Below are 25698 nucleotides of genomic sequence, written 5' to 3'. Positions count from 1 at the left end.
GCGTTGTGTGCCCCCCAACTACTCTTTTACGCTGCTGCTACTCTGTTTATCATATATGCATAGTCACTTTAATCACATCTACTTGTACATACTACCTCAATCAGCCTGACTAACCGGTGCCTGTATATAGCCTCACTACTGTTATTTTTCACTGTCTTTTTTACTGTTTTTATTTCTTTACTTACCTATTGTTCACCTAATACCTTTTTTTGCACTATTGGTTCGAGCCTGCAAGCATTTCACTGTAAGGTCTACTACACCGGTTGTATTCGGCGCACGTGACAGATAAACTTTTATTTGATTTAGTTGTGGTCATTATTTCCAGATCAAATCGATTACCATGCTACACACACATTTAACTGTCTGTTTTTATTACATCATCAGCTACATTTGTGACATCACAAAGCCAGCTGGTTATTTCTCCCTGTTAAATATATTTTATACATTCAATTATATTCATAATAAGTCCAAAACAAACCTATTCTAATATGTTTCTATATCACTGGCCTATAGTGGTTTCATCATTGACCATACCTGGAATGGAAGTTCAAGATCTGTCTTGTAATGTCGATAAGTGTTGAAGGTGTACAACTCGAACTTTGATGTTAGACAACGTTCACTTTCATAATTAGTTTTTGCCACACTTGTCTGAGCAGTCAAAAATTATGAAGACAATCCTGTTCAACATAGACAATAATGTTCAGAATACTTGCTGTGACAATTGCTGGTATATCAGAATATTTATTTACCTACAATTTATTGTTGGAGCCATCTTTCGACTTAAACAATTTTAGTTATGTTCAAGGACACATTTTGAATGATGTGGTTTAAAATATGGCACACAGTGTCTGTACATCACTTTAATATGAATAACCATAATCAAGGCATCATGATACAGAGGAAGACATAAATGCCAGTTTACCAACATGAAAAAGTACATTAAATAAAAGCTGATGACAGACACGTTTATGCAAAAAAACAGGGGATACAGTCACATGCTCCAATGTGAATTGCAGGAGGATGAATGTTTCTTGGTCAATGAAAGTCTTCATGATGACCGGGCCTTCATTTGGGGAAACTTCTCCTGGAGTACAGTTTGTTTTTCTCTCTCCTTGTTCTGTATTCTGGTCTTAGCACGGAGGTGTTTCTCTAGACGAAGCCTGGAAAAAAGAAAGACAACATGTGACAACAGACGATTGCATTTGCCCTTGTGAAAGTGTTATGCAAGATGTGATATGATTAAGTGCTCTGCTTGGAGGTACGGTTATAAACGAATGCACGAACGATGTTCCTTACCTTATGTGGGGGGTGACAAATAAGGGTGTGTAGAAACGTTTGCGTTTGTATCTCTTGTTCATGTACCAAGGAAGGGCATGCTCTCTAAACCGGTACCTAGAAAAACATTTAAGATCGCAGAGTTAGCAATGACAATCAATCTTACCATTTGACACATGTGAAGTAACACTGAATATTTTAGGGAAACTGCCTTTGATTGCTTCGAGCAGGTAATTGCTCTCCCCGATAGTTTTCCAAAGACGGTTCAACAACACTTCACTCAGTCTAGGCCAGGCTAACATGCTACATTTTGAACATTTGCTTAAAAATTGAATGGGAAACAAGTAAGGTAAAAGCAACATTTGGTTATTGTGGAAGGCGATACTTCTATGTATCATAGTGGTGTATTGTGTATGGAAGCTACGTACCAGTAGACCCGTCCAAAGATGTCCTTTCTCCAGGCCCCAGGTCTTGCTCTCTCCTGGCCTGTCTGCAGCAGGCGGAGGGCGTCTTCTCTCTCCTTCACCACTGTGTCTAGTCTCTTCATGGACCTTTCGATCTGAAGAGATACGGGTTGTCTCAATTTCTGTGTGTGGATGGTCACTAAATGACTGTGCTCTACTAGGAATATCTCAATGTTCAATATTAATGAACTTGTTCAGAAAACATAGGCCTATGTCATATTTACCTTCTTTAGGCGCTCTGGACTTGGCATCTGAATTCTTTGCCTTTTGGACTCCTGCTCAATGGTAAGCAGCATGTTCTTCTCTTTCAGGAGCACATACCTGTGAGAACAGTGAAAACAAGATTTTCACCTTTTAGTTTATGAACCTCCATTCTGGATGTCAGTGGTCTTCATTCAATGTCAACCTTCACTACTTGCCAGAGCTTATGTAAGTCTTCATTACTTTTCGTCCTTAGTTGCTTGGCAGTCCATGGTGCTCCTACAATTAAATCATTAAAATAATAAATGTTACACTCAGCTACTTACCAGTCCCTTAGGAGGAATTCATAAAACAAACGTTGCTTTGGTGATCAGTAGATATACTGGCAAAAAGTCTTACCTGACTTCACTGTTGGCTCCCCCCAGTTTTCAGGTATGTCGAAAAACTCCTCAAGTCCTCTTCTGCTGATGGTAGTGTGCAGAGGCCGACACTGGCCAACATGACAGTGCCAATTTGAGCTCAAAAGTGGATACGTTAACCTAACAAAGAGGGGAAGACAGCAGATTCAAGTACTGAATGGTAATCTATTCAGCAGCATCCTCGCCAGTCGCCATTTCATTATTTCTCTGTGCCATTATTATGAAATGTTAGTTACTAAGGTTCTGAAGCTAACGAACTAACGTTACGGTTATATTCGGTATTAGATTCTTACCTATCAAGATAAGACTGAGATTTGGTCAAAGTGAGAGCAGACTGTTGGACGGCTAACGATGTAGAAATCCTAAAAGCGTTTTGAAACTGTCTGCAAAGTGTCAAAACGCGTCCTACTGAGGTCGCCGCCATCTTTGCTATAATTCCCTACCCAGAATGCATCATTAAAATAAATAAAACAAAAACTCATTAGAAACACTTTTGGTCATTTTAATCATGAACAAAAGTACAAATAAATAAATGTTAACATAAAACCTTTACTTTATTATTCGCATATTTGTTTCCCTTTGCAAATATGGCTGTTTTGGCTTCACATTGTAGTCACGGACCTATCACAGAACGGTATGCCTGGCCGCAGCAGCGATGGTGGGCGTGAGTGTTGTCTTTGGTCTGCTGCTAGGCTAAATCCTCTAAAATAGGGGAATTATGCGTTGAACTTGCTCAGCAGAACTGCAGCATGCACGGATCAAGGTAAATGGCAATTTAACGCTTGCCTAGTCTACAATGACCTTATTTAAAAATATATATATTTTGGCAATTTCTTGTGACCTTGTGCCTAGTCCTGTGGCTGGCTAGCTTCCTGCTGTCACAAATTGCTAGTTTACTTTCAAGTGTCTCTTGCCGCTGCAAATAACAACATACACGTCTAATTTTACATGTATTTTTTCTCCATAGTTTACATGACTCGCTCGTGGTGCTCATTAGCCCTTGATCATGACTCTCAGTTCCATACATTAACGTTACACTTAAATCATTGGACGAAGGCGTATTCTGTATGGGGGAGTTTAGTTAAGAGCCCTGACTCTCGGTCTGCACATTAAAAGGCTTTGCATGGTCAGTCTGCAGTTGCAGTACAGCATTTACTCCGCAGAAGTCAGAGCGACCATAGTTTTTGCCCGGATGACGCTGGGCCAATTGTGCGCTGCCCAATGGGACCCCCAATCACGGCCGGTTGTGATATAGTCTGGAATCGAACTACGGTCTGTAGTGACGCCTCTAGCACTGAGATGCAATGCTATATGCTGCTGCGCCACTCGGGGGCCTTTGCTGTTGTGGACTACAGGAGGATCGAGCATGCCCCCATTCTCATCGATGGGGCTGTAGTGGAGCAGGTTGAGAGCTTCAAGTTCCTTGGTGTCCACATCACCAACAAACTAAATGGTCCAAACACACCAAAACTGTTGTGAAGAGGGCACGACAAAGCCTATTCCCCCTCAGGAAACGAAAAAGATTTGGCATGGGTCCTCAGATCCTCAACTGTTCTATAGCTGCAACATCGAGAGCATCCTGACTGGTTGCATCACTTCCTGGCACGGCAATTGCTTGGCCTCCGACCACAATCTTGCAAATGGGCCATTTATAACGGTTTGCAGTCTTAACAACGGATATATAATAACAGCACAATTGCCAGAAAATTGCCTAACATTCGTTTTTTATGTTCGTCCAAGTGTTTCTTGCTCAGAGATTTCAAAATCCGCTGTCCAACTTTCATCACTCAAACTCTCCGGTCGAATGTATCTATAGCTATGCACATGTGCAAAGGGGATTTATTTACAATTATAAACGTGGTTCGAGCCCTGAATGCTGATTGGCTGAAAGCCATAGTATATCAGACCATATACCACGGGTATGACCAAAAAATACTTTCTACTGCTCTAATTATGTTGGTAACCAGTTTATAATAGCAATAAGCCCCCCCCGATGGTTTGAGGTATATGACCAAGAAACCATTGTTAACGGCTTTATCCAGTCACGTGTTGCTTCATGCTTAAGAACAGCCCTTAGCTGTGGTATATTGGCCATATACCATACTCCCTTGTGCCGTTTTGCTAAATTATAGCAGTCAAACAAGTTAAATCAACATCATTTACATTTTACATTTAAGTCATTTAGCAGACGCTCTTATCCAGAGCGACTTACAAATTGGTGCATTCACCTTATTTTCCACCACCATCAACAATACACCAAATTATGGAACATCTCGTGGAAGAATGGTGTCGCTTTGCTCCAATAGAGTTCCAGACACTTGTAGAATCTATGCCAAGGTACATTGAAGCTATTCTGGCACGTGGTTGCCCAACACCCCATTAAGACACATTATGTCGGTGTCTCCTTTATTTTGGAAGTTACCTGTACCTTATTTGGTGCAACAATATGGTGATTCCCACCTAAATAATGTGTTGCAATGCCTAACATCCCTGAACTTTGCTTTGCAGTGGCAGTACTCTGGGGAAGCCATGGGAAGCCGATGCTTGTCATCAAGCCCACTGGCTTCTATGACAGGAGGTTTCTGCAATTATTAGTAAGTAGCTAGTTATTCAGACAAATTGCAAGATGGCATAGCAGTTCAGACGTCTTTTGTCCTCGTCTTGTCGTGTCGTGTATATATATATATTTACAACTTTTTTTTCACATACATCTTATTTTTATTTTCCATCAACTCATCTTCAATACACTCTCCTGCAACCTGCCTCACCAATTGATATGTATAAATACGTATTATTTACCTCAAATCTGCAATCAAATCTGCAATCCTCCAAGAAGCTAGCCAGGAGCTAGCCAGAAGCTAATCAGAAGCTAGTTAGCTTCTTTACTGGCAACTCGTTCGTATTCAGCTAACCACGGTTTGTGGTCATTAGCTATCCTTTAACTCGAAAATCTATCGCCAGTTTTGTACGGCGCGGCTCGGAACGGAACATACCGGACCGATTTTTTCTCTCCATGTCCCTGGATTTCAACTGCTCTCTGGACATTCACTCCCGGATCTCACAGCTAGCTGGCTGCTATCCGTGTGTCTATCTGCTTTCGACGATTCCGGAGCAAACATCAATTACTCCGAGCTAGCGAGCTCGTCAACCACTCCTGAGCTCCGTCAATCACTCCTGGGCTGCAGTCACCTACCCGGACCCGTTTTACTGCCTACACGGAGCCCCTCCGGGCCTTCACAACTGGACTGCCGACGTTATCTACCCGAAGGAGATCCGGCTGGCTCCTCCGTCGCGACGTTACCTGAATGCCCATCTGCGGCCTGCTAACCGTTAGCTGTCTTACCGGATGCTCTCAGAATAGACAATCGGACAATTTATTTATTTTTATTATTAACATGTTTCTTCTTGGGCCTCTATAACTATATCTATTGTTTTTATTTTTTTGTTGTTGTGTGATTTGGACTAATCCCCTCTACAACACGGAACTCCACTAATCTACTGACGGAACGCAAGAGGTGGCTAACAACAGACCTCCATCCTATGCTAGCTTGCTACCGATGTCCTGGCTAGCTGTCTAAATCGCCGTGACCCCCAAACCAACCTCTCCACTCCCTGGACCCTTTTGATCACTCGACTAAGGATGCCTCTCCTTAATGTCAATATGTCTTGTCCATTGCTGTTCTGGTTAGTGTTTATTGGCTTATTTCACTGTAGAGCCTCTAGTCCTGCTCACTATACCTTATCCAACTTATTAGTTCCACCACCCACACATGCAATGACATCTCCTGGTTTCAATGATGTTTCTAGAGACAATATCTCTCTCTTCATCACTCAATACCTAGGTTTACCTCCACTGTACTCACATCCTACCATACCTTTGTCTGTACATTATACCTTGATGCTATTTTATCGCCCCCAGAAACCTCCTTTTACTCTCTGTTCCAGACGTTCTAGACGACCAATTCTTATTGCTTTTAGCCGTACCCTTATTCTTCTCCTCCTATGTTCCTCTGGCGATGTAGAGGTGAATCCAGGCCCTGCAGTGCCTAGCTCCACTCCTATTCCCCAGGCGCTCTCTTTTTGATGACTTCTGTAACCGTAATAGCCTTGGTTTCATGCATGTTAACATTAGAAGCCTCCTCCCTAAGTTTGTTCTTTTCACTGCTTTAGCACACTCTGCCAACCCGGATGTTCTAGCTGTGTCTGAATCCTGGCTTAGGAAGACCACCAAAAATTCAGAAATTTTAATTCCAAACTACAACATTTTCAGACAAGATAGAACTGCTAAAGGGGGCGGTGTTGCAATCTACTGCAAAGATAGCCTGCAGAGTTCTGTCCTACTATCCAGGTCTGTACCCAAACAATTTGAACTTCTACTTTTAAAAATCCACCTCTCTAAAAACAAGTCTCTCACCGTTGCCGCCTGCTATAGACCACCCTCTGCTCCCAGCTGTGCTCTGGACACCATATGTGAACTGATTGCCCCCATCTATCTTCAGAGCTCGTGCTGCTAGGCGACCTAAACTGGAACATGCTTAACACCCCAGCCATCCTACAATCTAAACTTGATGCCCTCAATCTCACACAAATTATCAATGAACCTACCAGGTACCCCCAAAGCCTTAAACACGGGACCTCATAGATATCATCCTAACCAACTTCCCTCTAAATACACCTCTGCTGTCTTCAACCAAGATCTCAGCGATCACTGCCTCATTGCCTGCATCCGTAATGGGTCAGCGGTCAAACGACCTCCACTCATCACTGTAAAACGCTCCCTGAAACACTTCAGCGAGCAGGCCTTTTAATCGACCTGGCCGGGGTGTCCTGGAAGGATATTGATCTCATCCCGTCAGTAGAGGATGCCTGGATATTTTTTAAAAATGCCTTCCTAACAATGTTAAATAAACATGCCCCATTCAAGAAAATTAGAACCAGGAACAGATATAGCCCTTGGTTCTCCCCAGACCTGACTGCCCTTAACCAACACAAAAACATCCTATGGCGTTCTGCATTAGCATCGAACAGTCCCCGTGATATGCAGCTGTTCAGGGAAGCTAGAAACCGTTATACACAGGCAGTTAGAAAAGCCAAGGCTAGCTTTTTCAAGCAGAAATTTGCTTCCTGCAACACTAACTCTAAAAAGTTCTGGGACACTGTAAAGTCCATGGAGAATAAGAACACCTCCTCCCAGCTGCCCACTGCACTGAAGATAGGAAACACTGTCACCACTGATAAATCCACCATAATTGAGAATTTCAATAAGCATTTTTCTCTGGCCATGCTTTCCACCTGGCAACTCCTACCCCGGTCAACAGCACTGCACCCCAACAGCAACTCATGACCCAAGCCTTCCCCATTTCTCCTTCTCCCAAATCCATTCAGCTGAAGTTCTGAAAGAGCTGAAAAATCTGGACCCTACAAATCAGCCGGGCTAGACAATCTGGACCCTTTCTTTCTAAAATTATCTGCCGAAATTGTTGCCACCCCTATTACTAGCCTGTTCAACCTCTCTTTCGTGTCATCTGAGATTCCCAAAGATTGGAAAGCAGCTGTCATCCCCCTCTTCAAAGGGGGACACTCTGACCCAAACTGCTACAGACCTATATCTATCCTACCATGCCTTTCTAAGGTCTTCGAAAGCCAAGTCAACAAACAGATTACCGACCATTTCGAATCTCACCATACCTTCTCTGGGGCTGCAATCTGGTTTCAGAGCTGGTCATGGGTGCACCACATCAGCCACGCTCAAGGTCCTAAACGATATCTTAACCGCCATCGATAAGAAACATTACTGTGCAGCCGTTTCATTGATCTGGCCAAGGCTTTCGACTCTGTCAACCACCACATCCTCATCGGCAGACTCGACAGCCTTGGTTTCTCAAATGATTGCCTTTGGTTCACCAACTACTTCTCTGATAGAGTTCAGTGTGTCAAATCGGAGGGTCTGCTGTCCGGACCTCTGGCAGTCTCTATGGGGTGCCACAGGGTTCAATTCTTGGACATTACTCTCTTCTCTGTATACATCAATGAGGTCGCTCTTGCTGCTGGTGAGTCTCTGATCCACCTCTATGCAGACGACACCATTCTGTATACTTCCGGCCCTTCTTTGGACACTGTGTTAACAACCCTCCAGGCAAGCTTCAATGCCATACAACTCTCCTTCCGTGGCCTCCAATTGCTCTTAAATACAAGTAAAACTAAATGCATGCTCTTCAACCGATCGCTACCTGCACCTACCCGCCTGTCCAACATCACTACTCTGGACGGCTCTGACTTAGAATACGTGGACAACTACAAATACTTAGGTGTCTGGTTAGACTGTAAACTCTCCTTCCAGACCCATATCAAACATCTCCAATCCAAAGTTAAATCTAGAATTGGCTTCCTATTTCGCAACAAAGCATCCTTCACTCATGCTGCCAAACATACCCTTGTAAAATTGACCATCCTACAATCCTCGACTTTGGCGATGTCATTTACAAAATAGCCTCCAATACCCTACTCAACAAATTGGATGTAGTCTATCACAGTGCTATCCGTTTTGTCACCAAAGCCCCTATACTACCCACCATTGCGACCTGTACGCTCTCGTTGGCTGGCCCTCGATTCATACTTTATCCAAACCCACTGGCTCCATGTCATCTACAAGACCCTGCTAGGTAAAGTCCCCCCTTATCTCAGCTCGCTGGTCACCATAGCATCTCCCCCCTGTAGCACACGCTCCAGCAGGTATATCTCTCTAGTCACCCCCAAAACCAATTCTTTCTTTGGCCGCCTCTCCTTCCAGTTCTCTGCTGCCAATGACTGGAACGAACTACAAAAATCTCTTAAATTGGAAACACTTATCTCCCTCACTAGCTTTAAGCACCAACTGTCAGAGCATCTTACAGATTACTGCACCTGTACATAGCCCACCTATAATTTAGCCCAAACAACTACCTCTTTCCCAACTGTATTTAATTTATTTATTTATTTTGCTCCTTTGCACCCCATTATTTTTATTTCTACTTTGCACATTCTTCCATTGCAATACTACCATTCCAGTGTTTTACTTGCTATATTGTATTTACTTTGCCACCATGGCCTTTTTTGCCTTTACATCCCTTCTCACCTAATTTGCTCACATTGTATATAGACTTGTTTTTTTAATATTTTTTTTTTACTGTTTTATTGACTGTATGTTTGTTTTACTCCATGTGTAACTCTGTGTCGTTGTATGTGTCGAACTGCTTTGCTTTATCTTGGCCAGGTCGCAATTGTAAATGAGAACTTGTTCTCAACTTGCTTACCTGGTTAAATAAAGGTGAAATAAATAAAAGACTAGAACTAGCCTACTGCAAAATAAACTCTATTGTTTGGTTTACAGACAACTGTCCCCAGCAGTGAACCACAGAGTTCACTATCTTATTCACCCTCCCCCACTTTTCTTTCTAGAAATTCTATATCCTGCTTACTGGAATCACAGTTGCAGTCTTTGTGACATCTGTGAATGTGTTTGTCGGTAAGTATGTGTAGATGTTTCCATTGATGTACAGAAACATTCCAATGTTTATATGTGACATGGATTACAATGACAGCACTCCAATACAAGCACGGCCACTTTTTTATGAATGTTTATGGAGAAACATGGTAAATGAGGAATTAAACTGAATATATTATTCTGTTTTTTAAGGTGAGGCTGAACTGGCTGAGATTCCTGAAGGGTATGAGCCTGAGCATTGAGAGTATTACAAGGTACTTCGAGCCCTTTGTCGCAGTTGTTTCCTCTTATCACAGTCCATGTCTTTTTTGGAAAAAGTGACTAAACATTTTATCAGAAAATTAAATGGAAATCATCTATAAACAGAGTTACTCACATAGGCGATCCTCTGGAGATTGCAGACTTGGGCAAAGTAGCTTTTGAGTCCTATTGTTGTCCCTATATTTGCAGCATCCTATCACCAGGTGGATCTCACGGACCTTCTATGACTCCCCAGTGAAAGACTATGAGAAAATGATGGCCCTGATTCAGATTGAGTCTGAGAAGGGCGAGATAAGGTGAGTGTCACACAGTGAACATAGTGCCAACAATGACAAGCCAGTCTATAGGGAGGAGGTACGTGAACTGGCATTGTGGTGCCAGGACAACAACCTCTCCCAACATCAGCAAAAAGAAAAGGAGTTGATTGTTGACTTCAGGAAACATAGGACAGAAACATGCCCTGATTCACATCAATGGTAATGCAGTAGAGAGTCATCAGTTTTAAGTTCCTGTGCGTCCACATCACAGAGGACTTAACCTGGACCAATAACACCACAACTCTTGTTAAGAGGCCACAACAGAGTCTCTAATTTCTAAGGTGGATGAAGAAATTCGGCATGCCACCCCGAGTCCTTTCCAAATATTACCGCTGCACCATCGAGAGCATCCTGATCGGTTGCATCATAGCCTGGTACTGGAATTGCTCCGTCCATGATTGCAAGGCCCTCCAGCGGGTGTTAAAGAAGGCCCAGTACATCACTGAGACCATGCTGCCACCCATCCAGGACATCTACTTGAAACAGTGCCTTATGTTTTATTATTTTTTATTGTTGCATTGTTGAGAAGGAATCTGCATGTATGCATTTGATTGATTGGACGGTGTATACTGTGTCTATCCTGTACATATGACAAATAAAAACGTAACTTGCATTCCTTTTTTGTTTGTGTGAGCAAAACAGCAGGGAAATATAAAAGAAAACAGACAATGTCGACAATATAAATCTTTAATCTGTACACATTAATTTGCCAACAAATCCTATGTTTTTGTATCTGCAGACTGCAACAGTTAGAGATGCGTAAGCAGATGAGAACGAAGGGAGATGGACCCTGGTTCCAGATTGAGACACTGGACAAGAATCTGGTCGACTACAACATTAAATCAAACGGTCCCACTATCCAGTGTAAACTGTCAGCGATCAGCAGTGGTGAAATAAGTACTCAATTGTCATACTTGAGTAAAAGTAAAGATACCTTAATAGAAAATGACTCAAGTAAAAGTGAAAGTCACTACTTGAGTAATACTACATGAGTAAAAGTCTAAAGGTGTGTGGTTTTAAATATACTTAAGTATGAAAAGTAAATGTAATTGCTAATATATACTGCAACTCGCTGTTGGCTGGGCTCCCTGCCTGTGCCATTAAACCCCTACAACTCATCCAGAACGCCGCAGCCCGTCTGGTGTTCAACCTTCCCAAGTTCTCTCACGTCACCCCGCTCCTCCGCTCTCTCCACTGGCTTCCAGTTGAAGCTCGCATCCGCTACAAGACCATGGTGCTTGCCTACGGAGCTGTGAGGGGAACGGCACCTCAGTACCTCCAGGCTCTGATCAGGCCCTACACCCAAACAAGGGCACTGCGTTCATCCACCTCTGGCCTGCTCGCCTCCCTACCACTGAGGAAGTACAGTTCCCGCTCAGCCCAGTCAAAACTGTTCGCTGCTCTGGCCCCCCAATGGTGGAACAAACTCCCTCACGACGCCAGGACAGCGGAGTCAATCACCACCTTCCGGAGACACCTGAAACCCCACCTCTTTAAGGAATACCTAGGATAGGATGAAGTAATCCCTCTCACCCCCCTTAAAAGACTTAGATGCACTACTGTTCCACTGGATGTCATAAGGTGAATGCACCAATTTGTAAGTCGCTCTGGATAAGAGCGTCTGCTAAATGACTTAAATGTAATGTAAATGTTAAGTATCAAAAGTGAATAATTTCAAATTCCTTATATTAAGCAAACCAGACGGCACAATTTTCTAAATTTATGGATAGCCAGGGGCACACTCCAACACTGAGACATAATTTACAAATGAAGCATCTGTGTTTAGTGCGTCCACCAGATCAGAGGCTGTAGGAATGACCAGGGATGTTCTCTTGATAAGTGTGTGAATTGGACCATTTTCATGTCCTGCTAATTATTAAATTTTAACTAGTACTTTTGGGTATCAGGGAAAATGTATGGAGTTAAAAGTACAGTATTTTCTTTAGGAATTTAGTGAAGTAAAAGTAAATGTCCAAAATATAAATAATAAAGTAGAGTACAGATACCCCCAAAAACTACTTAAGTACTACTTTAAAGTATTTTTACTTAAGTACTTTACACCACTGGCGATCAGGATCACTGTTTGTATATTATTTTCTTCATTACTAAAATAAAGTATCTGTCTATACATTGAAATGCTGTTTTCCATCTTTAGATATCCTAATAGGCTTCACAATTACAGTGTTGTTTATCAGGGGCACGTTCATTTGGCTAAATGTTTTACAATGGCACGTACTGAACGACCTATTCTCTTGCAGTGGTGCACGACTTTCTATTTCTCCCATTTGGCAGCAATGTTATGATGTAATTACAACGTTCCCGACAGCAGTAAAAAAAAAAGAAAAAAAGTAGCAGCCGTTGCTGTTACTTTTGCTGTGATTCCTTTAATTCTATTGTCAAACCTAAGAGTAGTGTCTTTGTCATAACCCATGAATGTCCACTAGATGGCAGTGCTGTGATGACATTGCTCCCTCCTTCATTCTTTACTGTCATGGAAACAGTCTGAGTGAAAGCAACATCCTAATGATCGATACTCAGTATATTTGCTTTACTTGTCCATTTTCATATCAATGCAGATGAGTGAAGCCACTTGGGACTATTGAGGTGCATACTTGGACTGATTACAGAAGTTTTGGTCAAATTAAATGAAAGGAAACAGACTAGGGTAAAAGTGTGTGTACACATATTGATATGATGCAGAATTGTGGTACAAAAATTAACAACAGATTCATGCTCTCAAATGTATGTAACAACTCTATTTCGGCGCTTATGTACTTAGTAGCAACTCTGAAAAGTCAGTGTGTCAGTGTGGTCAAATAAACTGTTTGCCCCCCTTAAAGTATGTGGCCAAAAATAATAACTCTTTTAATTGCCCGAATTTGTGGCATGTAGCCTGCGGCACAAAAGTCAAGAGGTGGAATGTGTAGCCTATTAACATTTGAAAGGAGAATAGTCAGAGAAAACATTGGTGGTGTAGCCATTTGTGTGTGGTTTAATCAATTGGGTGGGTGTGACCGCTCGAGTTACACCGTTCAGTGCGCTTCATGGTAAATTGAGCGATACCATTCTTTATTACACACGCAATTTGGTAGCCCTCGCACCTGTCAAGACCTTTTTGGTGTTTTTTTAATGAGTTCCCCCGTTATGTTTTCAGCGTCATATCCCCAGTCGCTGGAAGAATGTCGAGACCGAATGATTTAAAAATAGGATCTCTCCTCTTGACAGCCTGCTCTAATGACTCCCGTAACATTGTAGTGCGAGAAGTAGGAATGGGAGGATGGCTGCAGATCTAGGAGAGCTGCTGGTCCCTTATATGCCCACCATCAGAGTTCCCAGAACAGGAGACAGGGTTTTCAAGAGTGAATGTGCCTTTTCCTACGATTCGCCCGTAAGTCTCCCAATATTATGGTGTGTTTGTGTGTTCCAGGATCTTGTAAAACTGCGCTAACACACGTGAATTAGCAAACGTTGCGCTGTTTTGTGTCTGGACCTGGGAGTTCTATGACCACCGTTCTCTTGAACTTGAAAAATAAATAATTATGTTTACATCCAGTGGAAGGGGATTTCCTTTGTTGAAAAGGCGCTATTTCAAAGTCACACACGTACAATCAATAGAATAGCGTTATATTGATATGGGAGTTATTGCTCACGGTTTTGTGTTTGAGAAAATAGGAGTTCTTAGAAATGGTTGTCATCTGCCACTTCATTGAGGAGCGCCAATACCTATTGAGGGCAGTTCTTCCTGATGTCTTACCTCTAGGTGTGGAGCAGTCAGTGTAGCTTGTAATACATTTGGGTCCCCCATGGACCGGCTCCACAGGAGGTTGGTGACACCTTATTTGGGGAGGACGGGCTTGTAGGTCATTGCTGGAGCGGTATAAGTGGAATGGCATCAAATACATAAAAAACGGGGGAAAGAATTTTCTACCACCTTGCTAGGGTTGCTAATGCTACTTCATGAGGTTGTGGTGCACATTAAGCCAGGGGTAAGGGTAAGGGGGATACCTAGTCATTTGTACAACAATGCATTTCAACTGAATGAGAGAGGGTGCGGGGGGCTGCCATAATCGACATCCATGTCTTAGGCCCCCGTGGAACAGTCAATTAACTGCCTTGCTCAGGGGCAGAATGACAGATTTTTACCGTGTGAGCTCGGGGATTCGATTCAGCAGCCTTTCGGTTACTGGCCCAACGCTCTAACCACTAAACAACACTAATGCGATGTGCAACATCTGGAAGCTGGCCGAAAATCGTAAAATGGTGGTGTAAAATAGTTTTATTAAGATGGTACACATATCTTACTTTTTTAGTTTTGTTACACCGACAAGCCATTCAATCGAGTTACGGCAACTGACTCCTTTACGGCCTTGAATGGAGGATGTTTTACGTACGAGTCGGCCCATGGGGGACACAAGTGTGTTGCTGGCTTAATACATTAGTCGGACGTAAAAGGATTAATAGAGCCATCTTGGGGTACTTACTTCACAAGACCGATTAACTGAAACACACACACACGTTATTACAGGCTTTAACGCTGAAGCTTGTGGCTCCCAAGTGTTTGGCTTTTTGGACTAATTATTCAACGTTTTTTGCTACCAAACATTTTATTAATGAGAATTGCCATTTTGAAAGTGACTCATCTGTCTGGAGTTCATCATGTCAGACTGGGGACTTGGGTTGGTTATTTTTATCCCTAGGCTTGAAGCTTGTGTGTCGAGCTACTTTAAGGTATGTCGCAGAGTTTTATGAGGGTCTATACTCCCAAGTACAGATATAGGTTAGTATGGAGGGTTATTTGTTGCCCTGCTACCCAAACTCCTTGCTCCTGCCAAACACTATGCCACGCCCACAGAAGTTAGTTTCTTCTCTGTAACAAGACTGGATCTGAGTATCTCCCTGACAATTTCTAGAATGCCAACACATTCTAACCATTATTAGTCCCAGAAACGGATGGTTTGGCCCAAAGCCAAATAACATGTTGGTGAACCGGCATTTTGAAAATTAATATGTGGATACCCCTTCAAATGAGTGGATTCGGCTATTTCAGCCACAACCGTTGCTGACAACGTGGCAACATCATAGGATGCCACCTTTCCAACAAGTCAGTTCGTTAAATTTCTGCCCTGCTAGAGCTGACCCGGTCAACTGTAAGTGCTGCTATTGTGAAGTGGAAACATCTAGGTGCAACAATAGCTCAGCCGCAAAGTGCTAGGCCACACAGGCTCACAGAACGGGACCACCAAGTGCTGAAGCGCGTAAAAATGGTCTGTCCTCGGTTGCAACACTCACTACCGAGTTCCAAACTGCCTAGGGACACAACGTCAGCACAAGAACTGTTCGTCGGGAGCTTCATGAAATGGGTTTGCCTGGCCGAGCAGCCGCACACAAGCCTAAGATCACCATGCGCAATGCCAAGCGGCAGCCACTGGACTCTGGAACAGTGGCAATGTTTTCTCTGCAGTGATGAATCACGCTTCACCATCTGGCAGTCTGACGGATGAATCTGGGTTTGGTGGAAACCAGGAGAACGCTACTTGCCCCAACGCATAGTGCCAACTGTAAAGTTTGGTGTTGGGGGAATAATAGTCTGGGGCTCTTTTTCATGGTTAGGGCTAGGCCTCTTAGTTCCAGTGAAGGGAAATCTTAATTCTGCAGCGTACAATGACATTGTAGATGATTCGGTGCTTCCAACTTTGTGGCAACAGTTTGGGGAAGGTTCATTTGCTGTTCCAGCATGACAATGCCCCTGTGCACAGAACAGGGTCCGTACAGAAATGGTTTGTCGAGATCGGTGTGGAAGAACAACGACTGGCCTGCACAGAGCCCTGACCTCAACCCCATTGAACACCTTGGGGATGAATTGGAATGCTGACTGCGAGCCAGGCCTAATCACCCAACATCAGTGCCTGACCTCACTAATGTTCTTGTGGCTGAATGGAAGCAAGTCCCCACAATAATGTTCCAACATCTAGTGGAAAGCCTTCCCAGAAGAGTGTAGACTATTATAGCAGCAAAGGTGGGACCAACCCCATATTAATGCCCATGATTTTGGATTGAGATGTGCGACAAGTGGGTGTCCACATACTTTTGGCCATGTAGTGTACTCTGATTGGTTAGAGATATGAGCCAATCGATGACTTTGTTTTGTACAACACTCCACATTTTGACGTCACCACAAACAACTTAAACGGTGACAGTCTCAGACTGAGGTATGTAGCGATCATAGAGCAGCGGAATAACTCTGGTTATTCTGGTTATTTGTGTGAATGTATTTTTGTTAAACCTTAAAAGACTCCGTCGTTGTGTGGAAATGAGGCTCTTGTAGGCCTCTGCATTGAAGTTGCATGTCAGTTGAGCAAGGAATTTTGCTGGTGGTAGGCAGTTCGTTAGGGCTGCCAGGTAGCCTAGTGGTTAGAGCATTGGGTAAGTAACCGAAAAGTTGCAAGAACGAATCCCCGAGCTGACAAGGAAAAAATGTGTCATTCTGTCCCTGAACAAGGCAGTTAACCAGTTAACTGTTCCTAGGCTATTATTGAAAATAAGAATTTGTTCTTAACTGACTTGCCTAGTTAAATAGTTGAACTATTTGCACGGTCTGCAAAGCCACACTGGAGTTACACTGTTTCAAACATGAAACCATGTTCCTAGGCGTATTTCAGAAAATAACATCCTGAATGCAAAAACACTTGATTTAGGCCTATATGTAAATTGCCTGACATTTTATTGACTCAACCCTGCTGACAATTTCCAATATCCTGGAATTCCAATATCCTTGAACATTTGACATCCTTTGTGCATTGACCCCAAATGTTTTTACACCTTGATGAAACAACATCAATATAAGAAAATATCAGTACAAACTGAAAGAATTGCATTGTCCATGTACTGAGTATGCCCTGTACCTAATTTATTAATTGATTCCATCTGGCGAGTTACCATTAGAGACTCAAAGTAAGCACGCCTTAAGAACCCATTTTTGTTTTCTAGTGTGTTTGGGGTGATGCAAGGCAGGGTAGATGCTAGTGGCAGGGGCACAATGTTATTGGTTCTCCGCCCCCTGGGTATCTGATGTTCAGATTTTTGAACCACCTATTTGGAATTGACATTGTTATGGCAGTGGGGTCTTAAATGATTGACACTTAAATGATTGACACCCTTTATAAAGGTGAGCAAAAATTAAAAAGCAAAAACTACTGAGCTATATTATATACACAGAAAATGGGAAATGTTATACAAATACAATTTCTCAGAGAAAGATTTTGTTTAACAAGTTAAAAAAAAAATCTCAAAAAGGTAAGGGTCAAAATGATTGACACCTGTGTTTTCAGTACCTTCTTTTCTGCTCATGTGTTCAACTTTTGACACCAAATCCACCACTGGTGTGCATGGCCAAAGAGGTCTATTTTCATTTCATCCAACAAAGGTAAACGCCTGGAGTTTGCTAAACGGCATTGGCACTTGGCTTGGAACCGGTGCTTTGGTCAGATGACATGACAATCGAGCTCTTTGGCCACTAACACCAATAGTGGGTTTGGCATTGAAATGACAAGAACCCCATACCTACTGTAAAATATGGTGGATCTTTGATGTTATGGGGCAAGGGCATCATAAACTTTACCCAGTACCAGGATATTTTATCCAAAAACCTGGTTGTTTTTGCCAGGAGGCTGAAACTTGACCACAAGTGGATCTTCCAGCAAGGCAAAAACCCCAAGCACACATCAAAACCCACATATAAATGGTTCATTGGCCAGTCTCCAGACTTGAAATCCATTGAAAACCTGTGATTTAAATTGAAGAGGTTTCTTCCTAGGTTTTGGCCTTTCTAGGGAGTTTTTCCTAGCCACTGTGCTTCTACACCTGCATTGCCTGCTGTTTTGGGTTTTAGGCTGGGTTTCTGTACAGCACTTTGAGATATCAGCTGATGTAAGAAGGGCTATATAAATAAATTTGATATGATTTGAAGAGAGCAGCCCATAAGCACAGACTAAGGATATCAAGGATCTGGCTTAGTGCCGTTATCCTCGCAAGGTGAGGTTTTGAAAGGTATTGAAAAAAGGGCTGTCAATAACTTTGACCCCTACCTAATTGAAAAAACAATTTTATTGTTAAACCAAATCTATTTCTCTAAGCATTTAACCAGAAACCGTGGATAGATGGTGGCATTCGCACAAAACTGAAAGTGCGAACCGCCTCATTTAACCATGGAAAGATGACCGGGAATATGTTTGAATACAAACAGTGTAGTTATTCCCTTCGCAAGGCAATCAAACAAGCGAAATGTCAGTATAGGGACAAAGTGGAGTCGCAATTCAGCGGCGGCTCAGACACGAGACGTATGTAATTTGTAAGTCGCTCTGGATAAGAGCGTCTGCTAAATGACTTAAATGTAAATGTATGTGGCAGAGTCCACAGACAATCACGGACTACAAAAACAAAATCAGCCTCGTCACGGACACCGACATCTTGCTTCCAGACAAACTAAACACCTTCTTTACTCGCTTTGAGAACAACACCGTGTCACCGACACGGCCCACTACCAAGGACTGTGGGCTCTCCTTCTCCGTGGCCGACATGAGTAAGACATTTAACGTGTTAACCCTCGCAAAGCTGCATCCCTAGCCGTGTTCTCAGAGCATGTTCAGACCAGCTGGCTGATGTTTCCGGATATGTTCAATCTCTCCCTATCCCAGTCTGCTGTCCTCACATGCTTCAAGATGGCCACCATTGTTCTTATACCCAATAAGTTAAAGGTAACTGAACTGAATCACCCACAGCACTCACTTCTGTCATGAAGTGCTTTGAGAGACTAGTCAAGGATCATATTACCTCCACCTTACCTGTTACCCTAGACCCATAGCAATTTGCATACTGCCCCAATAGGTCCACAGACGATGCAATTGCCATCACACTGCCCTATCCCATCTGGACAAGAGGAATACCAATGTAAGAATGCTGTTCATTAACCACAGCTCAGCATTCAACACCATAGTACACTCCAAGCTCATCATTGAGGCCCTGGGTCTCAACCCCGCCCTGTGCGATTGGGTCCTGGACTTCCTGAAGGGCCGACCCCCAGGTCGTGAAGGTAGGAACATTTCCATTTTGATGATCCTCAACACTGGGGCCCCCTCCTGTACTCCCTATTCACCATGACTGCGTGGCCATGCACGCCTCCAACTCGATCATCAAGTTTGCCCGACAACACAACAGTAGTAGGCCTGATCAGCAACGACGAGACAGCCTATGGGGAGGAGGTGAGGGCACTTGGTGTGTGGTGTCAGGAAAACTCCCTCTCACTCGACGTCAACAAAACAAAGGAGATGATCGTGGCCTTCAGGAAACAGCAGAGGGAGCATCACCCTATCCACATCAACGGGACAGCAGTGGACAAGGTGGAAAGTTAAGTTCCTCGGCGTACACATCACGGACAAACTGAAATTGTCCACCCACACAGACAGTTTGTTGAATGCGCAACTCAGCGCAACCTCAGGAGGATGAAGAAATTTGGCTTGTCACCTAAAACCCTCTCAAACTTTTACAGATGCGCAATTGAGAGCATCCTTTCGTGCTGTATCACCGCCTGTTACGGCAACTGCACTGCCCACAACCGCAGGGCTGTCCAGAGGGTGGTGCGGTCTGCACAGCGCATCACCGGGGGCAAACTGCCTGCCCTCCAGGACACCTACAGCAACCGATGTCACAGGAAGGCCAAAAATATCATCAAGGACAACAAATACCCGAGCCACTGCCTGTTCACCCCGCTACCATCCAGAAGGCGTGGTCAGTACAGGTGCATCAAAGCTGGGACGGAGAGACCGAAGCTATTTTTTCAATCTTAAGGCCATCAGACTGTTAAACAGCCATCACTAACACAGTGAGGCTGCTGCCTACATACAGTCTTGAAATCATTGGCCACTCTAACAAATGGATCACTAGTCACTTTATTAATGCCAATTTAATAATATTTACATGTTATATTACTCATCCCATATGTATATACTGAATTTTATACATCTATTGCATCTCGCCTCTGCCGCTCAGTCATTGCTCATCCATATATTTATATGTACATATTCTTATTTCACCCCTTTTAGATTAGTGTGTATTAGGTAGTTGTTGTGGAACTAGAAGCACAAGCATTTCGCTACACTCGCAATAACATATGCTAACCATGTGTATGTGACCAATAAAAGGTTGATTTGATTAAGTGTAAAATAATATAAAACATTTGAGCATACAGTGCATTCGGATAGTATTCAGACCCCTTGACTTTTTCCAGCTTTTTGTTACTTTAAATTAAATGTTTTATTTAATCCATCTACACACAATAAGCCATAATGACAAAGCCAAAATAGGTTATTAGCAATTTTATAAAAAATATAAAAATACAATGTATTTACACTGTATATACAATAGCTCAGTATTTGAATAATTTATTTTATACAGTCATTTTTTCTGATCTTTATCGAGGGTGTTAATAATGTCGGACCCCACTGTACATCTAAAGCATTTCAGATGCTCTGACACGTGCTACCTCAAATGGGTGTGTATTTATTATGGCTCCCAATTAGTTCCTGCCAAGGCAGCAGCTACTCTTCCTGGGCTCCAGCAACATTAATAAGGCATTTCTATACTATTTCTAAAATTACATGACTGTCACGCCCTGACCGTAGTATTCTTTGTTTTCTTTATTATGTTGGTTAGGTCAGGGTGTGACATGGGTGATGTATGTGTTTTTTCCTGTCTAGGGGTTTTGTATGTCTATGGGTGTTTACTAGTCTAGGTGTTATGTATGTCTATCTATGGTTGCCTATATTGGTTCTCAATTAGAGGCAGCTGTTTATCATTGTCTCTGATTGGGAACCATATTTAGGCAGCCATATTCCTTGGGTATTTCGTGGGTTATTGTCTATGGTTAGTTGCCTGTGTCTGCACTTGTTTATATATAGCGTCACGTTCGTTTTGTTGTTTTGTATAGTTTGTTTAGTGTTTCTTCATTAATAAATAGAAGAATGTATTCACATCACGCTGCGCCTTGGTCTCCTCCATTCAACGAACGTGACAATGACATTATATTTCATAACACTCAGGCCACTACACAACTACCACATTCCAACAATACAAAATCCATGTGTACGTGTGTAGAGTACGTGTCTTACTGTGTGTCTCTTCACAGTCCCTGCTGTTCTATAAGGTGTATATTTATGGTTTTTAAAATCTGATTCTACTGCTTGCGTCAGTTACCTGATGTGGAAGAGAGTTCCATGTAGCCATGGCTCTATGTAGTACTGTGCTCCTCCCATAATCTGTTCTTGACTTGGGGATTGTTAAGAGACCTTTTGGTGGCATGTCATGTGGGGTATGCATGGGGCTCCGAGCTGTGTGCTATTAGTTTAAACAGACACCACTTATTACAAAAACAAGTAGTGATGAAGTCAATCTCTCCTCCACTTTGAGCCAACAGTCTGTTGGCTGACAACACTAGACTGCATGTGTTTTGCATGTTATTCACCACATGTTGTTTTTGTCCACAGGAGTCTGAGGGAGGTTTGTATGTGTGTATGAACACATTCCTGGGCTTTGGCAGAGAACATGTGGAGAGACATTACCGTAAAACCGGACAGAGCGTTTACATGCATCTCAAACGCCATGTCAAAGAGGTAAGGAGTCATACCATGTGCTTAATTCTATATTGGTCTACACTTACAATGCAGTTTTGTGTTCAGTTTCGGCACAAAAAACATTGAATGAAAATATCTATTGAACTGATAAGAGGCTGGCTTGTAAGTTTTCTAGAGGATTTTAAAGAGACATTTACAGAAATGGCAACTTCGTCATCTCCAGCACCGCCCTAACATCAACGCATGTGAAAATGGCACGTTTCTATGTTTTCAATGACATCATCCTTTGACATGAGGACACTTTTGACATGATCTGGTACTTTACTAACCGTTGGTTAAAATCTGACGTCATCTGGTGTGCCACTTTTTGACGACAAAACATATAAACCCTCACATATGTTGACGTCGTGGTGACCCTGGAGATTATAAACTTGACATTTTGTTTTAAACGGATACTTTTTTTGGTCTTATGTACATATTCATTTGGAAGTCCCTTATCTTCAGATCTGTTAGGTTCAACCAATACAGTGGTCTGCTTCGTGCGCGTCTTCTGACGTGAATAATTGCACGGATAGGCACACTATAACCTCACCATTGCTGGTGCGATTTCAGATTAGTCAGTGATGGATCATTGTATGTAAGCCTATCATAGTTCTGCATGCAAGTGTATTCCATCCCTCTTCCTTATTTTTGACCCTTTTGATCATGTTCTTTCCCTCCATTGATTTTCGTTGAGACTGTCACTCTGATAATCCTCATCGATTTAAACTGCCTCCTGAGAAATGCTATGTGGTAGTAATAAGTTAGAAATGCGTAGTTGGGGTGAGAGAGCACTCTACGATTCGTTATTGTTGTGATACTACAAACATATTGATCTACATCACATCCTGATACAACCTTCAAAATAAATAAAAATACGCAATGCTTATTTTATTGCTAGCAACCCGCTCAAGGCCATCAGACTGTTGAACGGCCATCACTAACATTGAGTGGCTGCAGCCAACATACTGACTCAAATCTCTAGCCACTTTAATAATTAGAAATAGGATGTAATAAATGTCACTTTAAACAATGGCACTTTATATAATGTTTACATACCCTACATTTACTCATCTCATATGTATATACTGTACTCTATACCATCTGCTGCATCTTGCCTATGCCGCACGGCCATTGCTCGTCTATATATTTATATGTACATATTCTTATTCATTCCTTTACACTTGTGTGTGTGTATTTATTTTTTATTTTATTTCACCTTTATTTAACCAGGTAGGCTAGTTGAGAACAAGTTCTCATTTGCAACTGCGACCTGGCCAAGATAAAGCATAGCAGTGTGAACAGACAACACAGAGTTACACATGGAGTAAGCAATTAACAAGTCAATAACACAGTAGAAAAAAAAATGGGCAGTCTATATACAATGTGTGCAAAAGGCATGAGGTAGGCGAATAATACAATTTTGCAGATTAACACTGAGGTGATAAATGATCAGATGGTCATGTACAGGTAGAGATATTGGTGTGCAAAAGAGCAGAAAGGTAAATAAATAAATAAAATAAAAAAACAGTATAAAAACAGTATGGGGATGAGGTAGGTGAAAATGGGTGGGCTATTTACCAATAGACTATGTACAGCTGCAGCGATCGGTTAGCTGCTCGGATAGCTGATGTTTGAAGTTGGTGAGGAGATAAAAGTCTCCAACTTCAGCGATTTTTGCAGTTCATTCCAGTCACAGGCAGCAGAGTACTGGAACGAGAGGCGGCCAAATGAGGTGTTGGCTTTAGGGATGATCAGTGAGATACACCTGCTGGAGCGTGTGCTACGGATGGGTGTTGCCATCGTGACCAGTGAACTGAGATAAGGCGGAGCTTTACCTAGCATGGACTTGTAGATGACCTGAGCCAGTGGGTCTGGCGACGAATATGTAGCGAGGGCCAGCCGACTAGAGCATACAAGTCGCAGTGGTGGGTGGTATAAGGTGCTTTGGTGACAAAACGGATGGCACTATGATAGACTGCATCCAGTTTGCTGAGTAGAGTGTTGGAAGCCATTTTGTAGATGACATCGCCGAAATCGAGGATCGGTAGGATAGTCAGTTTTACTAGGGTAAGCTTGGCGGCGTGAGTGAAGGAGGCTTTGTTGCGGAATAGAAAGCCGACTCTTGATTTGATTTTCGATTGGAGATGTTTGATGTGAGTCTGGAAGGAGAGTTTGCAGTCTAGCCAGACACCTAGGTACTTATAGATGTCCACATATTCAAGGTCGGAACCATCCAGGGTGGTGATGCTAGTCGGGCATGCGGGTGCAGGCAGCGATCGGTTGAAAAGCATGCATTTGGTTTTACTCGCGTTTAAGAGCAGTTGGAGGCCACGGAAGGAGTGCTGTATGGCATTGAAGCTCGTTTGGAGGTTAGATAGCACAGTGTCCAATGACGGGCCGAAAGTATATAGAATGGTGTCGTCTGCGTAGAGGTGGATCAGGGAATCGCCCGCAGCAAGAGCAACATCATTGATATATACAGAGAAAAGAGTCGGCCTGAGAATTGAACCCTGTGGCACCCCCATAGAGACTGCCAGAGGACCGGACAGCATGCCCTCCGATTTGACACACTGAACTCTGTCTGCAAAGTAATTGGTGAACCAGGCAAGGCAGTCATCCGAGAAACCGAGGCTATTGAGTCTGCCGATAAGAATATGGTGATTGACAGAGTCGAAAGCCTTGGCGAGGTCGATGAAGACGGCTGCACAGTACTGTCTTTTATCGATGGCGGTTATGATATCGTTTAGTACCTTGAGCGTGGCTGAGGTGCACCCGTGACCGGCTCGGAAACCAGATTGCACAGCGGAGAAGGTACGGTGGGATTCGAGATGGTCAGTGACCTGTTTGTTGACTTGGCTTTCGAAGACCTTAGATAGGCAGGGCAGGATGGATATAGGTCTATAGCAGTTTGGGTCCAGGGTGTCTCCCCCTTTGAAGAGGGGGATGACTGCAGCAGCTTTCCAATCCTTGGGGATCTCAGACGATATGAAAGAGAGGTTGAACAGGCTGGTAATAGGGGTTGCGACAATGGCGGCAGATAGTTTCAGAAATAGAGGGTCCAGATTGTCAAGCCCAGCTGATTTGTACGGGTCTAGGTTTTGCAGCTCTTTCAGAACATCTGCTATCTGGATTTGGGTAAAGGAGAACCTGGAGAGGCTTGGGCGAGGAGCTGCGGGGGGGCGGAGCTGTTGGCCGAGGTTGGAGTAGCCAGGCGGAAGGCATGGCCAGCCGTTGAGAAGTGCTTATTGAAGCTTTCGATAATCGTGGATTTATCGGTGGAGACCGTGTTACCTAGCCTCAGTGCAGTGGGCAGCTGGGAGGAGGTACTCTTGTTCTCCATGGACTTCACAGTGTCCCAGAACTTTTTGGAGTTGGAGCTACAGGATGCAAACTTCTGCCTGAAGAAGCTGGCCTTAGCTTTCCTGACTGACTGCGTGTATTGGTTCCTGACTTCCCTGAACAGTTGCATATCACGGGGCTATTCGATGCTATTGCAGTCCGCCACAGGATGTTTTTGTGCTGGTCGAGGGCAGTCAGGTCTGGAGTGAACCAAGGGCTGTATCTGTTCTTGGTTCTGCATTTTTTGAACGGAGCATGCTTATCTAAAATGGT

At 43.1% G+C, this 25698-nt stretch overlaps 2 protein-coding genes and 1 pseudogene across 3 annotated transcripts in view; 2 read left to right on the top strand and 1 right to left on the bottom strand.

Moving 5' to 3' along the window:
* Positions 1–715: 715 nt before the first annotated feature.
* mrpl47 (mitochondrial ribosomal protein L47) lies at positions 716–2798 on the bottom strand. The gene is made up of 7 exons (XM_029631989.2): positions 2653–2798; positions 2340–2479; positions 2159–2219; positions 1964–2060; positions 1704–1834; positions 1297–1392; positions 716–1160 (listed from the first exon to the last, which is right to left on the bottom strand). The coding sequence occupies exons 1-7, from the start codon at positions 2781–2783 to the stop codon at positions 1049–1051; spliced, it is 768 nt and encodes a 255-aa protein (XP_029487849.1). The 5' UTR covers positions 2784–2798; the 3' UTR covers positions 716–1048.
* A 70-nt stretch (positions 2799–2868) lies between these two features.
* Positions 2869–11607, top strand: LOC115108714 (NADH dehydrogenase [ubiquinone] 1 beta subcomplex subunit 5, mitochondrial-like; annotated as a pseudogene).
* Positions 11608–13473: 1866 nt separating this feature from the next.
* The window catches only part of LOC115108062 (ubiquitin carboxyl-terminal hydrolase 13-like), a 59726-nt gene continuing 47501 nt past the window's right edge, over positions 13474–25698 (top strand). Inside the window, exons 1-2 of one of the 2 annotated variants that reach the window (XM_029631987.2) lie at positions 13474–13808; positions 21958–22083. In XM_029631987.2, coding sequence (XP_029487847.2) covers positions 13698–13808; positions 21958–22083 — 237 coding nt within the window. In that variant the 5' untranslated portion in view covers positions 13474–13697. The remainder of the gene's footprint in view (positions 13809–21957; positions 22084–25698) is intronic. The other variant, XM_029631986.2, reaches the window with a different exon arrangement.

Source organism: Oncorhynchus nerka, linkage group LG24 (assembly GCF_034236695.1).
Source record: "Oncorhynchus nerka isolate Pitt River linkage group LG24, Oner_Uvic_2.0, whole genome shotgun sequence".
NCBI classification, from domain to species: domain Eukaryota; kingdom Metazoa; phylum Chordata; class Actinopteri; order Salmoniformes; family Salmonidae; genus Oncorhynchus; species Oncorhynchus nerka.
The sequence above is the reverse complement of the archived record's forward strand: the minus strand, read 5'-3'. Positions and strand labels throughout refer to the sequence as shown.